The sequence below is a fragment of the Kogia breviceps genome, chromosome 2 (assembly GCF_026419965.1).
Source record: "Kogia breviceps isolate mKogBre1 chromosome 2, mKogBre1 haplotype 1, whole genome shotgun sequence".
Classification (NCBI taxonomy): domain Eukaryota; kingdom Metazoa; phylum Chordata; class Mammalia; order Artiodactyla; family Physeteridae; genus Kogia; species Kogia breviceps.
Window position 1 is genome coordinate 135,349,876 of NC_081311.1, and position 24,652 is coordinate 135,374,527.

At 35.6% G+C, this 24,652-nt stretch overlaps 1 protein-coding gene and 1 non-coding gene across 5 annotated transcripts in view; one reads left to right on the forward strand and one right to left on the reverse strand.

Annotated features, from left to right (window-relative positions):
- Positions 1–22,807, forward strand: part of SCN2A (sodium voltage-gated channel alpha subunit 2) — a 148,324-nt gene extending 125,517 nt beyond the window's left edge. For all 4 annotated transcript variants that reach the window (XM_059052411.2, XM_067026221.1, XM_067026222.1 and 1 more), the window contains exons 19-27: positions 2,400–2,554; positions 4,151–4,324; positions 7,383–7,505; positions 8,504–8,785; positions 10,089–10,142; positions 13,165–13,302; positions 13,668–13,772; positions 18,742–19,012; positions 20,752–22,807. In XM_059052411.2, coding sequence (XP_058908394.1) covers positions 2,400–2,554; positions 4,151–4,324; positions 7,383–7,505; positions 8,504–8,785; positions 10,089–10,142; positions 13,165–13,302; positions 13,668–13,772; positions 18,742–19,012; positions 20,752–21,947 — 2,498 coding nt within the window. In that variant the 3' untranslated portion in view covers positions 21,948–22,807. The remainder of the gene's footprint in view (positions 1–2,399; positions 2,555–4,150; positions 4,325–7,382; positions 7,506–8,503; positions 8,786–10,088; positions 10,143–13,164; positions 13,303–13,667; positions 13,773–18,741; positions 19,013–20,751) is intronic.
- LOC131751655 (U6 spliceosomal RNA) lies at positions 1,380–1,482 on the reverse strand. Its single transcript, XR_009334230.1, has one exon. It is a non-coding gene; the product is annotated as a U6 spliceosomal RNA (small nuclear RNA).
- Positions 22,808–24,652: the final 1,845 nt, after the last annotated feature.

A 24,652-nucleotide genomic window follows, 5' to 3' on the forward strand; every position in this document is an offset into this window, starting at 1 on the left:
CCATCCTTGAGTTTTATTGATCTTTGCTGTCATTTCCTTCATTTCTTTCTGATTTGATCTTTATTTCTTTCCTTCTGCTAACTTTGGGGTTTTTTGGTTCTTCTTTCTCTAATTGCTTTAGGTGTAAGGTTAGGTTGTTTATTTGAGATTTTTCTTGTTTCTTGATGTAGGATCGTATTGCTATAAACTTTCCTCTTAGAACTTCTTTTGCTGCATCCCATAGGTTTTGGGTCATCGTGTTTTCATTGTGATTTGTTTTTAGGTATTTTTTTATTTCCTTTTTGATTTCTTCAGTGATCTCTTGGTTATTTAGTAACATATTGTTTAGCCTCCATGTGTTTGTATTTTTTACAGATTTTTTTCTGGTGACTGATAGCTAGTCTCATAGAGTTGTGGTTGGAAAAGATACTTGATAAGATTTCATTTTTCTTAAATTTACCAAGGCTTGATTTGTGACCCAAGATATGATCTATCCTGAAGAAGGTTCCATGAGCACTTGAGAAGAAAGTGTATTCTGTTGATTTTTGATGGAATGTCCTATAAGTATCAATTAAGTCCATCTTGTTTAATATATCATTTAAAGCTTGTGTTTCCATATTTATTTTCATTTTTCATGATCTGTCCATTGGTGGAAGAGGGGTGTTAAAGTCCTTTAGTATTATTGTGTTACTGATGATCTCCCCTTTTATGGTTGTTAGCATTTGTCTTATGTATTGAGGTTCTCCTATGTTCGGTGCATAAATATTTACAATTGTTGTATCTTCTTCTTGGATTGATCCCTTGATCATTATATAGTGTCCTTTTTCGTCTCTTGTAATTGTCTTTATTTTAAAGTCTATTTTGTCTTATATGAGAATTGCTTCTCCAGCTTTCTTATGATTTCCATTTGCATCGATATCTTTTTCCATCCCCTCACTTTCAGTCTGTATGTGTCCCTAGGTCTGAAGTGGGTCTCTTGTAGACAGCAGATATACAGGTTTTGTTTTTGTATCCATTCAGACAGTCTTTGTCTTTTGGTTGGAGCATTTAATCCATTTACATTTAAGGTAGTTATTGATATGTGTGTGCCTATTACCTTTTTCTTAATTGTTTTGGGTTTGTTATTGTAGGTCTGTTCCTTCTCTTGTGATTCCTGCCTAGAGAAGTTTCTTTAGCATTTGTTGTAAAGCTCGTTTGGTGGTGCTGAATTCTCTTAGCTTTTGCTTATCTCTAATGTTTTTAATTTCTCCATCAAATCTGAATGATATCCTTGCTGGGTAGAGTAATCTTGGTTGTAGGTTTTTCCCTTTCATCACTTTCAGTATGTCCTGCCACTCCCTTCTGGCTTGCAGAGTTTCTGCTGAAAGATCAGCTGTTAACCTTATGGGGATTCCCTTGTAAAAAATATGGAACGCTTCATGAATTTGCCTGTCATCCTTGTGCAGGGGTCATGCTACTCTCCTCTGTATCATTCCAGTGTTTATATGTGCTGCCAAAGTGAGCGCAGTATTAGAAATTAATTTGCTGGTAAACTCTCACAATACCTATTTTACTTTCTACAACTGTAATATCTGTGGGCAAATCTCCCCTACTCAAAATACACACTCTTTTTAGAACAAGGCTATGTTTTACACATTCTAGTTTTATAATTTGTCGAATATAATTCCTTGAATAAACAGTTACTCAATAAATATTTGTTGGCAAGCCTTTGATATAGTAGACTGCAAAGGTGTCTATTACATTATTGCTGATAATAGCTAAAGAAACATAAATATTCAATAGTTGGTGGTGTGATAAATTGGAAGACTGGTATTGACATATGTACACTAATATGTACAAAATGGATAACTAATAAGAACCTGCTGTATAAAAAAATAAATAAAATTAAATACAAAAACATATTCAATAGTAGTGGAATCTTTATATAAATTTTAGTTATGTCTGGTAATCTTATTTAGAGAAGCATGTGAAACCTTTCAAAATTCTATTTACTTGTAACAAAAAAGGAAATGTTTATATTATACCATTAAGTTAACTAATTAGAAATGAAATATATATAAAGTCTGTATATGAGTGGAATCATACTCATAGGATAAGGATAGGATGGAAATATCAACTTTTGGTGATTTTACTTCTTTCTGTTGTTCTATGTTTTTATAATGCAATGTAATTCATTATAATAGTCCCATAAACACTAAAAAATAGTTGTTGAGTAAATGAGTAAAATGAGTAAAACTCATTGAGTAAAATGAGTAATGAGTAAAAAAAGTATAGATAATTTCTATTTCTACAAGTGAAAGCCATATTAAAAAGTAGTTGTTTACAATATATCAGGTAATAATGTAGATAAATCTCAGACCAACACACATATACATAATCAAAGAGTAATTTTTTTCTTCATTTACTTTGACATATTTTAGACTGTGTACGGAAGTTTAAGTGTTGTCAGATAAGCATAGAAGAAGGCAAAGGGAAACTCTGGTGGAACTTGAGAAAAACTTGCTATAAAATAGTGGAGCATAACTGGTTCGAAACCTTCATTGTCTTCATGATTCTACTCAGCAGTGGGGCACTGGTAGGTGAAATATGATTTGCTCTTTTACTTTTACCTGAAATCCTTCACCTTTCCCCTTAATGAACCTCCTCTTACATGTTTTTACAACAAGGTGTTTGTGAATATGAGAGACATTGTATGATATTTTTAGCACACTACTTAAATAGTAATTTTCATTGTTCTGGAATAGGCCTCAGATTGAATCAAATTTAGATCAGTATGATTTTTTGTGAATATTTAAGGAAGGATCTTTCTTTTAGTCATCAGAACCAGTTCCTGTTAAGAATGAGTATGTAGACATTATATGGGATTATCAGCTAAATATCAAACTGTTTAACATAAGCTCCATTGCTGCATAAGACCCACCTGTCTTATTCATGCTGATTCACTAGCGCCAATCACATTGAATGGCAAATAGTAAACTAAATTAATTACCAATGAGTAGCAAAGTGAAAGCATTACAAACTTATTTTATATCTGATTTCATTCCACAGAATGCTCAATTTGGTCAAAATATTGATTAATATAATGAAAACAGTGTGTCCCGTTTTCCATTTGGTAATGTAAATGTGGTTACATTTCTTTTATTTGTTTATTTTTCTATTAGTTGCTAATGTTTGGTGAGTTGATTTCAGTAGGAGGATCATGGCATTATATCTGGAGACCTCAAAGCCCACCTCTGATTTGATTAAGGATCCTGCAACCTGTCATGTACTTGGAGCAAAGAGGGTCAGCTCTGTGTTTTAATGCCAAGTAGAGAGGGAACTGTGACATCTTGTCGGTGACTAGTGCCCTTGCTGTAGCAGCTCACGGTTATCAATTACACCCAGTCAGAGCTCACCAAAGTGCACCAACATGCACAAAGGCTGGCTTCTGAGGGGCTTCTAGCTTCAGCTATAGATAGAGCTGAAAAGCATTTAGGCCCTTGTATTGAGCCCCACCTACAAACCCAGATCCCCCTTTTCTCCAAAAACAAAAAAAAATTCTCCTTTCTCCTTGATCCAGACCACCAGGTTACCCTGATAGTTTTTCTTGTAAGAGGACTGAATTAGATAAATGTTATTTTCATTCCAGAAGGCCTAGGGACTCCTGCAAATGAATTCCCCCTCTCTTTCCAAAGAGCTCTGCAAAATAGTGGCAAAGGGAGGTTCTAGATATACACCACACACATGCCCAGATTGAGCAAGAGAGAGAGGAGAAAGATAGAGATCATAATCCATTCCCCTTTCCCAGGCTAAGGGGGCTCCTTGCCTTACATTTACATTACTGAAGGGCTACAGTCCACAACTCTGCACTGAACAAAGCAGATCTGCTTGAAGATGATTTTCTGCCTCCTGCTATAAAGAGAAGCAGCTGGCAGTGTCTCAAAAATTTTAAGCTCTTTTGGGGTACCCTGATACCAAAATTTAAAAATTATTTGAATTAATTGGTTGATAAATGCTCAGTCAACAGTCATTTGCACATAGATAACTATAAAGCAAAGTGCAGCTCTGGGAAGCACAAAGTGTTCCACCCTTAAGCACCTGAGAAGAGGCTTGCAGCATGTTTTTCTCTAATAAAATACCAATTAGAGACAGTTTATGAAAATGAAATTCAGTGAAGCTTTTTCACTTACAGGCCTTTGAAGATATATATATTGAACAGCGAAAAACCATTAAGACCATGTTAGAATATGCTGACAAAGTTTTCACTTATATATTCATCCTGGAAATGCTTCTCAAGTGGGTTGCATACGGCTTTCAAGTGTATTTTACCAATGCCTGGTGCTGGCTAGATTTCCTGATTGTCGATGTGAGTATTCTGCACATTCTTGTATCATTCTGTTGGCATGTGAATGATATGTGGTAGCAATGGTGCCTGGCGCATAAAAGGCACTCAGTAAGTACTGCTTGGCCCCAAATATAAATGATGGTTCCCATCTTCCCAATAAGAAAATGCCCCAAAACAATTTTTTTGCTGGTTTAAATGTATATACTTTCAGAGATGAAACAGTCAAATGGAACTTATTGTATGTATTGATTTAGTTTAAATTAATATTTAAGATTCCAAGTTATACAAAATAATATATTAACATAGAAGTTTTGCTTTTATCACTCTCACATTTCATACAATAACTGTATTTAAATTCTTCAAGGGCATCTTTGATGTTACTATATTCATCATCACCAGAGCCTGTTGCAAAGTGTTTGTCCCACAGGTAGATTACTAATTACAAAAAAATTTGAAAGTCCAAATAGCAAGAGACACTTTGTAATTTGTATGATGGTAGAAACAGATTGGCTATGGACCAATTATTTAAAAGTTTTGTGAAACCATGATGGTGTTGAAAATAAAGATGCAGTATCAGAATATGAAGCTTTAAAAATATGAATATGAGGTTATTCCCTGATTTTTAAGGGAAAATTTTGAGGAAGATCTCACCTTTTTTAATGCATATAATATCTTAACTAAAAAAAATTTTTTTAATCACTTTCATTTAGTTTTGGAGATTTACTTCTTAAACCTCTTTTAAATTAATAGTCCATTTTGAATGACTAGAAAGGAACTTAAAGGCCTTTTGTCTAGAAAAGACTAGGTGAGCCAGTGAGAGTAGGGGACAGGAAACCTGGGGGGAGGGGACAGGGTGATGCTCAGAGCTAACGGAGGAGGAGGACTCTGGAATTTTGAGGAAAGCACAATGTGTTAAGTAGTGTACTTTAAAGATAATATTCTGTTGATTATAATAATTCCTTGGCAATTAAAGATGTATTTTGAAATATAAAATTTACATATGATGCTAGCAAAGAAAAAAATGGACCCTTTCATGGAGAAAATTATTTTTCTAGTTGAAGTCTATAAGTTGCTACTCATATTACTAGCATATCCTGATATTTACCTTCTTAGATTTAAGAAAACTATTATGATAATGTATTAAAATAATCGATACTTTGCTTTATGTCAAATATATTTATTGAGCATCTATTTTGTTATGGAAGAGACAAATATGAATGCCATTTTTCTGGGCCTATGGGAGCTTACAGACAACTAGTGAGGACAGATAGTATACAACGAGAAGATGACATCTATATTAAAAGTGCCGTCTACTTCACTGAGGAAGGAACAAAGGCTTCATGAGGGCAGTGCAGTGTGAGCTGACTTTTGAGGGATGACATGTCAGCAGGTACAGATGAGGGGAAGGACACCAAAGCCTTAAAGACACTGATGCATGCCAAGCAGGGCTTGTTCATGAAACAAGTGAGGGAAAGCATTCTGTAACTGGATGATAAGGTGAGAAAGGTAAGTTGGAGAAGAGGTTGAAGGACCTGAGATGCCATACAAAGAGATTTAGATTTATGATTTAGTAATGAAGCCGCTAAAGAATTGTCTATGGAAAGTGACAAGAAAAGCTCACTCTTTCAGGGAGAGAAATTTGGTGGAGGTGTCAGTGATGAAATAGAAGGAGATTACTATTTACAGGCCAAAGACCAATAAAGATCAAAAAGAGAAGAGGGTCTACAGGTATCTCCTTTTCATATTCCGCTACACAAGACATGTAAAATTGGATATTTTACTACTTTTTTAGCCAATAAATACTGCCCCAGTTCAGAATTTTTTTTCTTATGTCTAACTTTTATCTTTCCTCCTTTAATATATGCCTATCTCTTTTTCATTTTGTCTTTAGAGAAGATAAAGTACTATAGGTCCTCTTGTTTTATATGTAGAAGATCTTCACAACAGATGATAATTCAGTAACTATTTTTCAGTTATCTGTAAAGAGGAGACTTAAAAAGCCTAAAAGTTTAGATTTTAGGAAAAATATAAAAACCACTTCAGAAATTGTTATAGATTAATTTTTTTTAAATTTAAAGGTTGCTCTATCTCAGATGACATGTGCAAAATTAGTTCAAATAAGTCAAGTTTTGTTCTAAAAATTTTCTCTGTGCTTCACTTATTTTTCTTAAAAAATGTATTTTTTAAATATACACTAACACCATATTCTTAAAACCTATACTACACATCTGTTTTCATTTTTCTACTTTTGAAATTCAGGTGCACTTTAGGAGAAAATATCTCTTTTTAGTTTATATAGCTTTAATGAGTTTTCTATGTATTTTCAAAGGAAATCAGACATTTCTGTGCCACCTATGGCAGTTGTTCTTTTCCTTTTTAGCTGAGATTTTAGAACTTCTATCAACTGCATTAACTCATCTGTGTAAATGACTAAAGAAAACATTGTTCTGACAATTTCTAATTAGTTATACTAAAATCTCAACTATTTTTTACTTAATTATTTTAATTTTCCCTAATTAATGATCATATGCCCTCACACTGACATTTACAGGAAGACAAAGCCGCTGTTTAGAAACCTAGATCTTTCTGAATGTGTTTATATTCAGAGTCAATAGTGGTTTGTGTAGTTTACTTGCATACTTGTACTAAGTTTTAATTTCTCTTTCAGGTCTGCTCAGTAATATGAGGAATGATAAAGTTTTACAGATCTATAGATGAAAATTTCATTTCGGTGTCATTCTTTTTCTTGCTTTACATTTAATTTTTTAAAATTTTCTTGTCAAGAATCTTGAAAAAAAAAACACATATAGCTTCTTCTTTTTCATAAGTTTATAGCAGTGGTTTTCAAAGTGTGGTTCACAGGCCAGTATCATTAGCCTCACCTGGGAACTCGAAGAAATGCAAATTCTCAGGCCCCACCTCAAACCTTGGCCAGCGATTTGTGTTTACAGCAAGCTCTCCAGGTGATTCTGATACTCACTAAAGTTTGAGAACTACTGGTTTATTACATAGAGCAAGGTTAACTTGTGTAAGCATTTTTGTTTGTAAATGAGAAAACTGTGTTGCTTTTTCTGTATAGGTCTCATTGGTTAGCTTAACTGCAAATGCTTTGGGTTACTCAGAACTTGGTGCCATCAAATCCCTCAGAACACTAAGAGCTCTAAGGCCATTGAGAGCCTTATCCCGGTTTGAAGGAATGAGGGTAAGACCAAATGCTTTAGAATTTGTTGGAATTAGAATTGAGAACAAACTGCTGCTTTGAACCTTAGACATGACAAATCCATGCTGAATTTGTGTCTTCTACATTCAAACTCACACAACCAATCAATCAGTAATATTTGTCAGACATCCATAAACTTGGCATTGTTGGAGGCACTCACAGAACATAATACCTGAATGGTTGCTTCTAATTAGAAACAATTAGATTGCTTCTAACTAGATTTTTTTCACTCTGTGGGAAATTTCTAGCATGTTGTGTAGGCTTCTGATGTGAGTCAAGATTAGTTATGTTCCTTCCATTTATAAACGTGCACGAAATCCCACTCACTGTAATTTGAAACCACCACATCGTTCCCCATCATTTTTCTTCCCTGCTCCATATGATGTATTTTGAGCCTTTTAAAGTTCAAATCTGGCCTTTCAGCTTTCAAACGAAGGCTGAGATGGCTAAAAAGTAGGTCAGCTGTGGAAATCTAACACTCATTTAGAAAGGTGGTACAAAAGAACTCAGAGGAATTTGTGCTGCCATTTGTCATCCCCTGGGGCACAAAACCTGAGACCACATACCCTTAGCACTGAGGCAATGGTGATGCCCTGTCTCGTACATTTAGCTATTCAAAAAAGAACTTTTAGATGCTTTTTTTGTGATATTTTAAAATAGTTACTTAGGACTTTCTCTGAATGTTGCAAAAACAACCAGAAACAGATGATGTGTGTAGGTGTGTGTGCTCCTATGTTTGTATGCACATGATTGCATAGAAAGGAATGGCTAGCTCTTAAATTCTTTTCACTTTACCAATTTAAAATCTACTGTTTTTGCAGTAGCTGTTTTAATTTTTTAAAAAGAGAATCAAATTTTCAGTACTAGAATGATTTTCATATTTTCTATATCAAGTTTGCATATATAATGACCTAAATTCCTAGTCCTACCATAGATCTGACTCTCTTTTCACTTCTTTTTCCATCTCATTTCTGTGCCAGGTTGTTGTCAATGCTCTTTTAGGAGCCATTCCATCCATAATGAATGTACTTCTGGTTTGTCTGATCTTTTGGTTAATATTCAGTATCATGGGAGTGAATCTCTTTGCTGGCAAGTTTTATCACTGTATTAACTACACCACTGGAGAAATGTTTGATGTCAGCGTGGTCAACAACTACAGTGAGTGTAAGGCCCTCATAGAGAGCAACCAAACTGCCCGGTGGAAGAACGTGAAAGTCAATTTTGATAATGTGGGACTCGGGTATCTTTCTCTACTTCAAGTAGTAAGTAACCACCTTATTATTCACCGTGATGTATTATGAAAAGGCGTCCAAAATTCTTCTTTCTCTGTGTTTGCAAATACATACTTCCTCAAGCCCATCTGCCTAGATTGTTCCTCAGTCATGGCCGAACTGTCTTTTCTGCGCCATGTTGAAAACTGGACAGCTCTACAAAGTTTATACTCTCTCAGACTAAGCCTTAGGTTCCCAGCACAGGTCTTTGTTACTGAGATTTCTGTGTGGGTTCCTACTGTTTTCCCCCATCCCTAATCTGAGCAAAGTAGAGGCAGTGGCCCGAGGGTGGGGTTGGAAAGGTGGTGGGGAGAGGGGTGGTAGATTTCTGTCCTGCTTCTCAGGTACCAGACTGTCTCTAAACCCTCGCCAAGTCTCCACCCACCCAACCTTCACCAACACCGTAACCAAATGTACCCTCACACGAACTCCTACCTTGATCCCCCTCTTCTTTCCTGCTGCTTGAATGCTTTCAGATATGGAGATTGCTCTCTTGCAAATGGAAACCTTCCTATCGAGTCTATTATGTCTGCTATAATTTCATAAAAATCCATTCAACTTCTCAACTGACCACTCTAAGTCATGTCCATATGCTCCCTGAGATGATCCACCTACACAATACCCAACACTAGATAAATATTGCAGGGTCCTGTGGCACTAAGGAACTGAAAAAAAATGTGCAAGACTTGTCTTCAGGATTACTATGCCCACACAAACACACAAAACCAAAATATTTTTAAAAGTAAATTGCAGTTAAATATAATGTTTGCTTCAGATTATAATGCTGCTTCTTATAGAATAACTGCCTCAAAATAGTATATTTAGCAATACTGAGGAGAGTTTCAAGAACAAGCCATCATGATTGATGGTTGGTGATAATACCACTTAGAAAGGGATGAGCAGAAAAGAAAGCATTAAGATCAAACAACACAGCATATTTTTTCGTTTGTCTGAAGGTAGTACTATATACGTGAAATTATTTCATGTTATATTCTTTAGATACAGCAGAGTCAAAAGTTATTGACAATTGCTTTTATGATAGCATATTGTTGTAATACATCATGATTTCATTATAGATGTTAAAGTTGCATAAAAAGATGTTATAGAAGAATACAAAGGAAGAGTTTTCAATGCATATGTTATAAAACTTTGCCCAAAGAGTTTAAATATTAATTCAAAACTATTTTATATACATGTTTTGAATGAATCTTGGTCAATCAATCTGATATTTAATCTCTTTTCTAGAATTATAATTTGTGAGGGAAAAAATTAAATGATGTGACGTTTTTTACAGGCCACATTTAAGGGATGGATGGATATCATGTATGCAGCAGTTGATTCACGAAATGTAAGTCTGTTTAGAGAGAAAATTGTTTAATTTGATCCAGTGAATATTTCTGCAGTGTTTTTATTTAGTGATATTGTCAACAAAATGAAATCATAGGTAAATTTATAGATTACATCTATATTAGAAAAATAAAATATTCAACCTTACATTACACTTTCCAAAATTTGATTTAAATGTACTTCTCTACTCCCTGTGAATCTTTTAACATATCTTTCCTAGTATCTAGCATGGTACCTGGCACTTAAAAATTTGTTGACTCTTTTTGTAAAATGAGACAACTTATTTTTGGTTCTGATAGTTCTGGCCATGAATTAGAAGCCCTCACAGGCACTTTCTTCATCTGTCACAGATTTCTTCCAGCTTTTGATCTTTCCTCTGATAGGAAGGATCTGACTAATGGTGAAAAAAGCAAACAGAAAACAAAGTAAACATATTAAAAAATCCTAATGGTGTTTCTCCCTGGGAAGTGAGATTTTTGTGGTAGAAAAAGGGGCTTTCATAATCTACCTTATACACATCAGCACTTTTGAAATGTTTTGTATAATCTCCATTAATTTCTCACTAACAATAAAGGAGGAAATCACATTTTGAAAAAGAGATTGGCTTCTGATATATTGCCAGAGTATAGTAATTAAGCTCAAAATATTATATCCCTGACACCAAAAACCAGGTGGTAACTTAGAAAGAATTCCTGATTTTTTTTTCACCTTATTAAAAAAAAAAAAAAAAAAAAAGAATGAGAGCGCTTAACACCCTGCATTGTATCTATTACTATCAAGAATCCCAGTTATGGGTTTTTTTGAAAAATAGTTACAATTTATTATTTATTACCACTCACTGTGCTGGCTTTCTTACATTATCTCATTTTCTGCAGTGGTTTCCTACCTATTTGATTAATTCATTTAAAATTCTCCCCACCTTTCTTATCAATAACCTACATGACACACAACTTGCCTTCAGTTTCTTCCTTAATAACCTAGCATACACCATCTGCTATGTAACCCTTCAGCATTCAAGCACTTCACAAAAGATGGAGTCCAATTGGCCACTATGATTATGACAAGTTATTCACTCTTACTCTCATTAGTTAATAGAGAAATGCAAATTTAAACCAAAATTAGATATTACCTACAAACCTTCCTGATTGGCAATATTAAAAAGTTTGACAATACCAAGTGCTGCTAAGAATAAAAAGCAGCAAGAACTCTAGTATGCTGGTTGGGGGGAAATGGATAAATATTCCTTTAAAAAAGTAGAGCATTACCAACAGTATTCATTAAAGTTCAAGATATTCTTTAACCCCACAATTCCATTTTTAGCAATATATTCTACAGAAACTTGTGTACATATATAGGAGAATCTATGTATAAGAATGAGAATAACTTTTTTTGCATTAGTGAAAAACTGGAAACAACTCAAAAGTAGTAGAAATAGGCAAATAATTGAATATTAAACAGTATTGAAAATGATATATGAATCCAGTATACATAATAATGCAGATGAATCTTAAAATGTAACTGTTATAACAAATGTGTCTACTAGACAAAATGTAGACACAACTAACCTTATTGTTCAAGAATGCATACTTAGGTTCTAACTCTAGAGAAAAAGCAAGGAAATAATTACTGTAAAAGTCAGGATAATCATTATCTCTAGCAGGGATGGTAGAATTTATGTTTGGGAAGGATACACCAAGGGTTTCTGACATCTTCGGTTGTAAAGTTCACTTTAAAAGAGTTTATTACATCTAACACTTATGTACTGTGCACTTTTGTGTTTGCATTGTATTTAATTTTAAGACATTTAAAAATATTTTATATCACTGTCCACTACACACATGCATAAATAAAATAGAGGTCTTATCAAAGAATAGGCAGTTTTACAATATTTCCAATATTTTCTATTTTACCCTATTTCATTAGGAAAAAAATTCCATGTTGGCCATTACCCTCTAAATTGATTTCATGACACAATGGGTCATTACCTGCGTTCATTGTCACCTGTGACTAGTTAACTGAGTTGGTTAGAACAATGTCCTGTGAGACCTGAACTACAGATTACAGCCAAAGCTTAAACCAACCATCATACTTTTTTCATCAGAACTGTGCTGGATGAGAGAGGGCATCATTGTTACAAAAACAATGCCTAAGGCCTGCTGAATAGGATGAATCAATAGACTCATTTTCAGAATGGAAATATCCTACTGATGAACCTATGTCCACACGTACAGTAATAATTCTAGTCTATCAACAGAAATATGTAATAGAAATCAAACCTTTACTCTTTTTTTTTTTTTTTTTTTTTTTTTGCGGTATGCCGGCCTCTCACTGTTGTGGCCTCTCCCGTTGCGGAGCACAGGCTCCGGACGCGCAGGCTCAGCGGCCATGGCTCACGGGCCCAGCCGCTCCGCAGCATGTGGGATCTTCCCGGAGGGGGGCACGAACCCGCGTGCCCTGCATCAGCAGGTGGACTCTCAACCACTGCGCCACCAGGGAAGCCCCAAACCTTTACTCTTACCTATTATTATTGGCCAGGTGCTGTTCAAACACCTCTCATATACAATAGTAACATTTAACCTTCCCAACTACCATATGAGGAGTAGGTTCTATATTTTTCCATTTTACAGATGAAGAAGCTGAGTCAGAGAGGGTAAAATTTGAAAGTTTTTAACATAGAATAGTGTGACTACAACACCTCTTCTGTAGGAAGAGGAAATCCTCACTTTACATGCCCCACTGGCGTCTTGAAACTGCATTGAAAGTGCATTCATAATCTAGGCATTTATTGGGTGAAATTAATTTTAATTATTCAGACTTTTCTATGAGTTGTTTCATTTTCTCAAGTCAGTGAACCGTATTAGAGACTCTTCAATAGGTGTGTTAGATTTGATGTTTCATAAAATCTGTTTAATTTTTTTAAATTTCCAGTGATAAAGACATGCTTTGAGAATCAAAAATTCACTGATGTCTTTTTTGTGAAACATGGATTAGGTCTAATAGTTATCATTTTTCATATTTTTTAGGTAGAATTACAACCCAAGTATGAAGACAATCTGTACATGTATCTTTATTTTGTCATCTTTATTATTTTTGGTTCATTCTTTACTCTGAATCTTTTCATTGGTGTCATAATAGATAACTTCAACCAACAGAAAAAGAAGATAAGTATACTAAAACTTCATCTTTGCTCTAAAATGTGAACTAAACATATCACACTGTTTCCTTTTGGCTCCAAATGCAGTCAACAAAAAGAAAGAATATAAAATTCAGAAATTGTTTTGAGAGATTTAATCATCTATGAGTTTTTAAGTGATTGATAATTCAGATAGCATGTACTGATATTTCCAGTATAGAAATCTGACTAATATGGCATAATTTATGCATTGAATATATGCATCTCTAAAATACATATATTAATTAGTAGCATTAGAATAGAATGTGGAGCCATTTTTCACACAATTACTAAGATGAATTTTGTAGCTAGCAAAGAATGTGATTTTTACAAGTTTTTCTTTCATTTCTTTACTTTGGAGGTCAAGACATTTTTATGACAGAAGAACAGAAGAAATACTACAATGCAATGAAAAAACTGGGTTCAAAGAAACCACAAAAACCCATACCTCGACCTGCTGTAAGAATAACATACTTTCATCATCAATAAAAGCTATGCTATCTATCACTTTTACAGCCCAAATTGCTAGATACTAATTTTTGTGCATTTGCAAAACAAAGTTTTTGCCTTAGCAATGTGGCTACCTAGCCTAAATAGCCTAAGTATTTGTAATTTATATATACATACTATGTAGAAATTATGTAATATATTTTATATACAGACATAAAATACATATTAATAACAATGTTCAGACTTATATGCCAATATTATTCCATAGGATTGATGTCATTGAGGAGCATCTAATAATGCAGAGAAGAAAACATATTCATATATACATAGTGTGGGAATATTGAATGTTCTCAGAGTGCAGTGGGGACCAATTGGGATAATTGGTACCTCTTGGATATGCCCCATATTCTGTCCAACTCTGCAGATTGAATGGAATCATTAATGGAAAAAGTCACAGGTCTTGTTTTTTCCTGGTTTTTAAGAAAAATCTATTTCCTCCTAGCATCTTGCCCCTAAATCAGATGACATCATTCTTTAAGACTTTTTATGGCTATTCCAATTGTATATTTGCCAATGGCTACTGGTTCTGTTTGGTTGCTGCAAGGAATTGTTGTCAGGAGAGTTCCTGAGTTTTTCTATGTTTCAGAAGTCCTCCCCCAAGGTATACATGGTACAAGGCAATCCAGTGTTCCCCAGGAATCATGACTCTATGATTCCATTAGTGATGATGTAAAACTGGCCAAGCTAAAACTGGCCATGCCCATGTTTTGTTTGTAAGTTAGACAAAAGCTCAAAGAAAGTGGATAGTTATATTGGACAAAACATTAGGAATGGACAATTTGAGCCTACTCTTTGAGAAATAATACAACTTGAATGGATGGGGAGTAAAGCAGAGTAATGCCCTATATAAGAAAACATATACTCCAAAGCCATGGAAATAAATATTGCAGTGGAGAATAGTGATATATTTGAAATAGTGAGTAGGAAACACAAGGTTTTCTGGGTTAAATGAGTCAAGGTTACCACTATGTGTCTGAAGAAATTAATCTTAATTAAGCCAAATGAAAATATAATATAGTTAAGTGAACAGCATAGTAATGTGAAGAAAACAGTTTTAGAGACTGGCATGAGAAGATGTTAGAGACAAAATAATGCTGGGCCTCGGACAAGAAGATGAACGCTTATATACAAGAAGATGAGTCCACAATATGGGGTCATGCTAATAGGACTGGAACATAGGAAATAAATGAGCCAACAAGAAGACTCAGTGGGATGAGGCAGCTATAAAATATAGGAAAAGAGGGAGGACAAGTAGATCATGAAAAATGTAAAACAGTTAATGTTTTGTGAAATTAATGATTGCACTAACATAAAGTCTTATAAAGGCATTTGGAAAAATTAGGTCTTATGAATATGAGACAAAGATTTTAGAGTTGTCATTGTCAGACATAATTCAATTGAGCTCTGAAGCTTAGATTCATTTTTGAAAGATAATTAGAATATATTAAGAAAAAAAAAAAAGAGCCAAAAGTGCTGAGCATGAAGCCTTGGGCACTTCACCATTATAGGAAGAGGTAAAGCAGTGAAGGAGTGAGATTTATCAATAGGCAACATATATATATAGATAAATGATTGAGAAAGAAATTTTTAAATGGCTGTTTAATTACGTCAAATGACATAGATTTACCTGGACAGGGACAGGTATGCACAGGAAACGATCAGTGCACTTAACTAGACTATTATTGGCAACAATTTGGCAAATTAAGAAATGATTTGGTAAAATCCATCCATTCAGTCATTCACTAACAATGTACTATGCTAAACATTCGAATTTAAATATCAAACAGTAAAGAGTCTATTTGGTAAGCAAATAGTCACCCCAACAAATATAGAAATATCCAAGAAGGAAAGATCCATTTGGCTATGAGAGCTGATAAGAAAGAGGAGACTGATGATTCAGGGAAGTTAGGGAAGGCTTCACTGAAGCATGAGCTGAGGCATGGAGAAGAATGAGGAAGCATCAGTAGGCAATGTGGGAAGAGAAGAGGAATGTATATGTGAAGACCCTGAGGTAGGAAGGCCAGTGAGCTGGAGTGCAGAGGTTGGGGGTTCATTTGGGACATGGGGAGAATGAAGAGGTTAGGATGGCCCACACTTTTCTGGGCTTCATAAGCCATGTTCAAGAGTAGTCTTTGTCCTTAGAGCAATGGGAAGCCATTGAAGGGGACCTGGTCCATTTGGGTTTTGTGAATATCACTCAACCAGCACTGACAGAGGCAGTATGTGCATGGTAGACTAGTTTTGGAACTATTTCAGAGATGATAGGTAGAGTGGTGTGGGGATGGATTTGTAAGCTATCACAGGAATGAAATTAAAAGGTTTATTAATTGAATATGAGAGGTGAAGAAGGAAGCAACAAAGATGACTTACGAGTTTCTGCCTCACACAACTGGATGAATAGTGGTGTCATGCAGAATATGAAGTAGGGACATGAATGGAGAAAAAATTGGGGATACTAGTTTACAGAATTTTACAATCAAAAAGGAAATCTGAAAGAGAATGAATGTTTAGAAGAAGTAGTAAAATAAAGTTTCCAAAGATTGAGAGATTAGGTTCAGAGCAAAGCAGGAGTTCTGGAGAAGAAGAGATTGAAGAGAAAGGGAATAAATATAGAATAACGTTGTGCAGGATGTGGCTCAAGAACAGTGTAGAGGGCTTCCCTGGTGGCGCAGTGGTTGAGAATCCGCCTGCCGATGCAGGAGACACGGGTTCGTGCCCTGGTCCGGGAAGATCCCACATGCCGCGGAGCAACTAAGCCCGTGAGCCATGGCCGCTGAGCCTGTGCGTCCGGAGCCTGTGCTCCGCAACGGGAGAGGCCACAACAGTGAGAGGCCCGCATACTGCAAAAAAAAAAAAAAAAAAAGAACAGTGTAGAGAGCAAAAGGGACTGAGTCCTCCAGTGAATTTGGAGTAATATATAAAAAGATAGGTGTGGGAGACAAGATAATATGAAATGAAAAAGGAAGTAGAAGAGTTTCTTTACACCAGTTGACTTTGGTGTTCTCAAAAAAGAAGAATAGAGGGCAAGAGAATGGGAAATTTCTGAGAAGTCTGAAATTATCCTGGGACCAAGTGAGGGACAAAGGATTGTTAATCATTGTCAAGGTCAAGAGAACATAAATCTTTGGTGAACAAGGCCTCCAAGGTTATATAGCTTCCTCCAGCATATTCTGGGATTTAAATTGGAGACAGTGATCTACAACTGGGAATTGGAGTTGTACATTGAGGTAATCCACTGGAAAACTAAATGGACATGGAATCTAAGGAGCTTTTTATTGATCATGCTGATATGAAAATAAACACCAAGTTTCTGATTTTGTGCAATTTTGAATCTACTACACTGTAGGTGCTATATCTGTGGAAGAGAAAAAGGTTTTAATTAAATAAGAACAATTGATGTCATAAAATGTCATCACTTTTATGACAAATGTAAGCACAAAGTTTTCTGAGATCACAGAGTGCTTAAAACTTAAAACTGAGTTAGGATTCACCAGACTGAGAAGGGCTGTCTGATAATACCCCTTGACAGAGGTGTTAGGACAGAGGAGACAGATAAACAAGATAAAATGATATGGTAAAGATAAAATGATATGGTACAAGAGTGGTAGGAAATATCAGAAGGGTAGAAATAAGGGGACCATAACTAGCCTTGGAAAAGTAAAATTCAGTACACAAGGGCTAAGAACGAAGTGTTTAGAACTGGACTTAGATGCATTTATTAGGTTGAAAAAGGCCCTAGAAGGGCAGACCCAGCTGAAACAATGTAAGTCCAACCCAGAAGGCTAAATATGTATTCACAGAAAATAGCAAAATATAACAAACAGGTGGTGTTTGATGTCCCAGAATTTCAATAGGGAGTAATGGATGCTTCTACTAGGGAGAGGACCAAACACTAACATAGAGAATCCAGACCAATAAATGTGTCGATCTGGGAAAGCAGACTATGAGCACAGAGGTAGCAGAACGTCTGTAGTTCTAGTTGAGAAGGTAGAAGACAACCTAACAGAGGTAAGCCAAGGCCCAAGCTCTAGAGTGCCTCAATACCAAGCAGATAGAGACAAAAAGGAAGAAAATAGGGTCCAATAGGCTTAATTGGTTTACAAGATGAGGACTTAATTTCATAAACAAGACGTAAGGCCAGTTAGTGCTTGGAATAAGGTCCAAATTGAATAGGGCAGAGTTTGAACATTTGAATTCTGAACTGTAATTTTTTTAAGATAATTTTATTCTTATAGAAGAGTTACCTCACAAAATCCTCACCCTACTTTCCTTTATTTTAACCTCTTACATAACCATAGATTAGTTAGCAAAACTAAGAAATTAATCTTGGTGTAATACCATAAAATAAAATGTAGAATTTAACTGGATTTCACCAACTATTCCACTAATGTCCTTTTTCTTGAACTATAATTCTAAAAACATCTTCTCAACTGAACCTTGAGGTAGAATTAAGGTAGAATTTAAGACGCTTTGGCTTTGCCGGGGGTTGGGGGGTATATAAAGGGAGAAACTAGGGGGGAAAATGACAGAAAAAACAAGAGAAGTATTTATTCATTAGTTCTTCAAAGTTAATTTTGATGCTCACCCCCAACACAGGCAATAACAAAGACTCATTATAGTGACAAATATTTACTAACTGTCCATTGTACACATGGTGATGTTCTGGGCACTGAGAACCTAACAGGTGGTTCTTAACATAAAATCAGTTTATAAAATCTGGTATCATGAACAGTATAAATAAAACAAATACATTTGGAAAGAGTTGGATATTCCAATATACAAATTTTCTTCCAAGTGTAAAACAGAGTGTTTTTTAATAAAAGCTACATTTTCATATTGCTATATTAAAATCAGATAAGTTGAACTTGATTTTTTTTTTTTCAGTTTCTAAGTGAACTTTACATACTCTTTGTTTCAGAACAAATTTCAAGGGATGGTCTTTGATTTTGTAACCAAACAAGTCTTTGATATCAGCATCATGATCCTCATCTGCCTCAACATGGTCACCATGATGGTGGAAACTGATGACCAGAGTCAAGAAATGACAAACATTCTATACTGGATTAATCTGGTGTTTATTGTTCTGTTCACTGGAGAATGTGTGCTGAAACTAATCTCTCTTCGTTATTACTATTTCACCATTGGATGGAATATTTTTGATTTTGTGGTGGTCATTCTCTCCATCGTAGGTAAGAAGAGCTGCTTTTACTCAGTTAAGGAATTTAGTAGTGAAAATTTGTGTTTTAAAGCTTTAAAGTTTTTTTCACTAATCTTACTCATTCACCCCGAAATTTCAAATAAAAGTCTAATTATTAGTCCATTCTCAGCTTCTCATTCCTCTAATTTCATGCTGTGTATGAAATGATGTGTAAAAAAAAAAGAATTTATATTCTGCAGGTTTCATTTATCATGTTGTCTCATTTCAGAAGAAAATAACTGCAACTTTGGCATAATACTCCTGTACTCAGTCATACTCCTGTAGTATAGACAAGTATTGCTTTGAATAAACAATTCACACACACGTACACATATAAATCATTACAAGTAGTCAAATAGTCTATAAATAATTGTCCTTGATAATTGGAATATCATGTTGTGTGTTTATATATATTCACAGTCATACAAGCTTCATGTTATCTTTGGGTTCAGATAGTTTTCTATGGTGTGTAATATTCTTTTTCACAAGTACATATTTTGTTCAAAAATTCAAAGCAAATTCATTTCATCATATTAAGTGTTTGTGTGTAGGACATTAAATCAGGTGCTAGAAGTAAGGTTCTGCTTGTTTGAGGAAAGAGAACATATACATAGAGAGAAATAGTATTCCACTATTTATACACTTTCGCTGGTTAAACAGAAAGACAAAGTAGCATTCCATTTGATCCTGATGACTATGATATGCAGGATAACACAGTGATTAAGGGATGAGACTCCTGGGTCATACAGACCTGACTGAGCGCTTCCCTATTTTCACTACTTACCAGCTCTGTGACCTATGGCAAGTTACCTCACCTTTCCAATCCTTAGTTTTCCAAGGAATATTTTTGTGAAGTGGTGTTGTGAAGATTAAATGAGGTTATGAAAGTAAATGCACTTAGCACTGTGCCTAGCACAAAGAAAAGACTTAGTAAATGTTAAGCCTAACAACGACAACAAAAGTAGCTATTCTCACCATTTAGCAATGGATAAAATCATTGCCAGGATTCAGTCCCAAGTATGTCTGTCTTGAAAGCCTGGATTGTTTCCAGTACGTTGTTCTGCCACCTCCCAAATAAAATGGATCAAAACCATCTCAGAAGAATAAGAACTCTCATATTCTTGATCCAAAAATCATATGCTTTATCCATTAAATCTTATGCAAGCACTAGAACTAGTATTTAAGAAACATAAATTTCTTGAATTTCTGTGCTTGCTTGCCATATACATTGTGTCCTTTATAGATGCTTTTCTTGAACCAGGAAAAATGACCATTAATACCTTCAGTTAGGGCTTCCCTGGTGGCGCAGTGGTTGAGAGTCCGCCTGCGGATGCAGGGGACACGGGTTCGTGCCCCAGTCCGGGAAGATCCCACATGCCGCAGAGCGGCTGGGCCCGTGAGCCAAGGCCGCTGAGCCTGCGCGTCCGGAGCCTGTGCTCCGCAAAGGGAGAGGCCACAGCAGTGAGAGGCCCGTGTACCACCCAAAAAAAAAAAAAAAAAAAAAAGAAACCTTCAGTTAGTATAAAGGTGTTAATGTTATAACACTAAACATACCAGTTTCATTTTGCTAAACAAATATTGCAGATTTTGTGTATGTAAATTGTGTGTGTGTATACCTAATTCTCATGTCCACATTTTGGAAAACTAGTTAGTGCTTATCTTAGAAATGTAAATTTTCATTTGCTGCCATTAAGTATAACCTTATTTTTGTTTTATCTTGGCTTTCCATAGGTATGTTTCTGGCTGAGCTGATAGAGAAATATTTTGTGTCCCCTACCCTGTTCCGAGTGATCCGTCTTGCCAGGATTGGCCGAATCCTGCGTCTGATCAAAGGGGCCAAGGGGATCCGCACGCTGCTCTTTGCTTTGATGATGTCCCTTCCTGCGTTGTTTAACATCGGCCTCCTGCTCTTCCTGGTCATGTTCATCTACGCCATCTTTGGGATGTCCAACTTCGCCTATGTTAAGAGGGAGGTTGGAATTGATGACATGTTCAACTTCGAGACCTTTGGCAACAGCATGATCTGCCTGTTCCAGATTACCACGTCTGCTGGCTGGGATGGACTGCTAGCACCTATTCTTAATAGTGGACCTCCAGACTGTGACCCTGAAAAAGATCACCCTGGCAGCTCAGTTAAGGGAGACTGTGGGAACCCATCCGTGGGGATCTTCTTTTTTGTCAGTTACATCATCATATCATTTCTGGTCGTGGTGAACATGTACATCGCTGTCATCCTGGAGAACTTCAGTGTTGCCACTGAAGAAAGTGCAGAGCCGCTGAGCGAGGATGACTTTGAGATGTTCTACGAGGTTTGGGAGAAGTTTGACCCCGATGCCACCCAGTTCATAGAGTTCTCCAAGCTCTCTGATTTTGCGGCTGCCCTGGATCCTCCTCTTCTCATAGCAAAACCGAACAAAGTCCAGCTCATTGCCATGGATCTGCCCATGGTCAGTGGGGACCGGATCCACTGCCTCGACATCTTATTTGCCTTTACAAAGCGTGTTTTGGGTGAGAGTGGAGAGATGGATGCCCTTCGAATACAGATGGAAGAGAGATTCATGGCATCGAACCCCTCCAAAGTCTCCTATGAGCCCATTACAACCACTTTGAAACGCAAACAAGAGGAGGTGTCTGCTATTGTTATCCAGAGGGCTTATAGACGCTACCTCTTGAAGCAAAAAGTTAAAAAAGTTTCATGTATATATAAGAAGGACAAAGGTAAAGAAGGTGATGGAACACCCATCAAAGAAGATATCCTCATTGATAAACTAAATGAGAATTCAACTCCAGAGAAAACCGATGTGACACCTTCTACCACGTCTCCACCTTCCTATGACAGTGTGACCAAACCAGAAAAAGAAAAATTTGAAAAAGACAAATCAGAAAAGGAAGACAAAGGGAAAGATATCAGGGAAAGTAAAAAGTAAAAAGAAGCAAAGAATATTCCATTTTGTGATCCATTGTTTACAGCCCGTGATGGTGATGTGTCTGTGTCAACAGGACTCCCACAGGAGGTCAATGCCAAACTGACTGTTTTTACAACTGTATACTTAAGGTCAGTGCCTATAACAAGACAGGGGCCTCTGGTCAGCAAACTGAGACTCAACAAACCAGAGAAACAACATCGACAGGAGGTTTCTGTGTTCACAACCAGCTGACACTGCTGAAGAGCAGAGAGTAATGGCTACTCAGACTCTAGGAACCAATTTAAAGGGGGGAGGGAAGTTAAATTTTTATGTAAATTCAACACGTGACACTTGATAACAGTAATTGTCACCACTGTTTATGTTCTGCCACACCTGCCATATTTTTATGAAATGTATGCTGTGAATTTATCACTTTCTTTTTAATTCACAGGTTGTTTACTATTATATGTGACTATTTTTGTAAATGGGTTTATGTTTGGGGAGAGGGAGTAAAGGTAAGAAATTCTATGTTTCTCTACTGTATAACTGGATATATTTTAAATGAAGGCATGCTGCACTTCTCATACTCACATGAAAAGAAATCACATCACAAAAGGAAAGAGTTTACTTCTTGTGTCAGGATGTCTTTAGATTTTTGAGGTGCTTAAATAGCTTTTCATGTTTTTAAGGTGTCTCATCCAGAAAAATTTTACTGTGCCTGTAAATGTTTCATAGAATTCACAAGCATTAAAAAGTTGTTTTATTTTTTCATAATCCATTACATGTACCTGTATATATGTATATATGTATATGTGCGTGTATATACATATATATGTATACACACCACACACACACACACACACACACACACACACACACACCCCATTACATAGTCATTCAGAGTCCTGGCAGCATGACTTTAACATTTTTGATAAGTGTCCTTTGGCATAAAATAAAAATATCCTATCAGTCCTTTCTAAAACCTGAATTGACCAAAAAGCATCCCCCCCATCACTTTATATAAAGTTGATTCTGCTTTTTCCTGCAGTATTGTTTAGCCATCTTCTGCTCTTGGTAAGGTTGACATAGTACATGTCAATTAAAAAATTAAAAGTCTGCTTTGTAAATAGTAATTTTACCCAGTGGTGCATGTTTGAGCAAACAAAAATGAAGACTTAAGCACAGTATTTATTGCATCAAATATGTACCACAGTAAGTATAGTTTGCAAGCTTCCAACAGGTAATATGATGTAATTGGTTCCATTATAGTTTGAAGCTGTCACTGCTGCATGTTTATCTTGCCTCTGCTGCTGCATCTTATTCCTTCCACTGTTCAGAAGTCTAATATGGGAAGCCATATATGTCAGTGATACAGTGAAGCAAATTGCTCTATCAAACCTCATTCTTCATGTCATTAAGCAATAGGTTGCAGCAAACAATAAAGAGCTTCTTGGTTTTTATCCTTTCAATCTTAATTGAATACTCTACGGTAAAAAGCCCGATGTACAAACATGTTGCAAGCTGCTTAATTCTGTTGAAAATATATGGTTAGAGTTTTCTAAGAAAATATAAATACTGTATAAAGTTCATTTTATTTTATTTTTCAGCTTTTTGTACATAAAATGAGAAATTAAAAGTATCTTCAGGTTGATGTCAGTCACTACTGTTAGTTTCTGTTCCTAGCACTTTTAAATTAAAGCACTTCACAAAATAAGAAACAAAGACTAACATGCAGTGTAGGTTCCTGCTTTTTTTTTATTAGTACAGTAAACTTTGCACACATTTCAATGTGAAACAAATCTCAGACTGAGTCCAGCATTTATTTGCTTTCAAATAGTGATGCCTTATTATCAAAAGAGGCTTAGGGAACGATCAGTTGATATTCTTGGCATCGCTTGAATCAGATGTTTCCACCTAGTCTTTTTATTCAGTAAATCATCAGTCTTTTCCAGTGTTTGTTCACACAGGTAGATCTTATTCTTACTGACCCATATGGCATTAGAACTTTATCAGATATGATATGAGGTCCAAGCTTTTCTTTTCAACAAAAATTATATAAGTGAAATTATATTACCAGTTACAGCAAAACATTTTGTGTTTCTTTCACAGGCAACATTAAATGTAGATTCTTTACACTAAAGCTATTGACTTGTAGTATGTTGGTGAAATGCATGCAGGAAAATGCTATTACCATAAAGAACGGTAAACCACATTACAATCAAGCCAAAAGAATAAAGTTTTTGCTTTTGTTTTTGTATTTAATTGTTCTGTCTTTGTTTCTATCTTTGAAATGCCATTTAAAGGTAAATTTCTATCATGTAAAATGATGTCAGAAAAAATGTAAAAATACACATTGAATATAATAATTCATCTTTAAATTTTTTCATTTAATGGAAATTAATTAAGAAGAGTGTACTGGATATCTAATTTTAATATTGGCCCAAAGCGTAGATATGGTATTGGATAGAGTAGTGGAAAATTGCAAAAATTAATAAAAGATTGACTAGCATTTAAAGTTGTGCATCCTTTCTCCTTCCTGTCTACCTACTGCTTTGTTTTGTTTTGTTATTCTCTTTTCCATTTTGGTTCCTTCCCTATGTATTCTTGATGTACTTTCTATATACTTTTCCATCACTTCCTTGGGCTCGCAGTAATTTTCATTAAGGATATTCTCTTTCCGGACGCGCAAGCTCAGTGGCCATGGCTCACGGGCCCAGCCGCTCCAC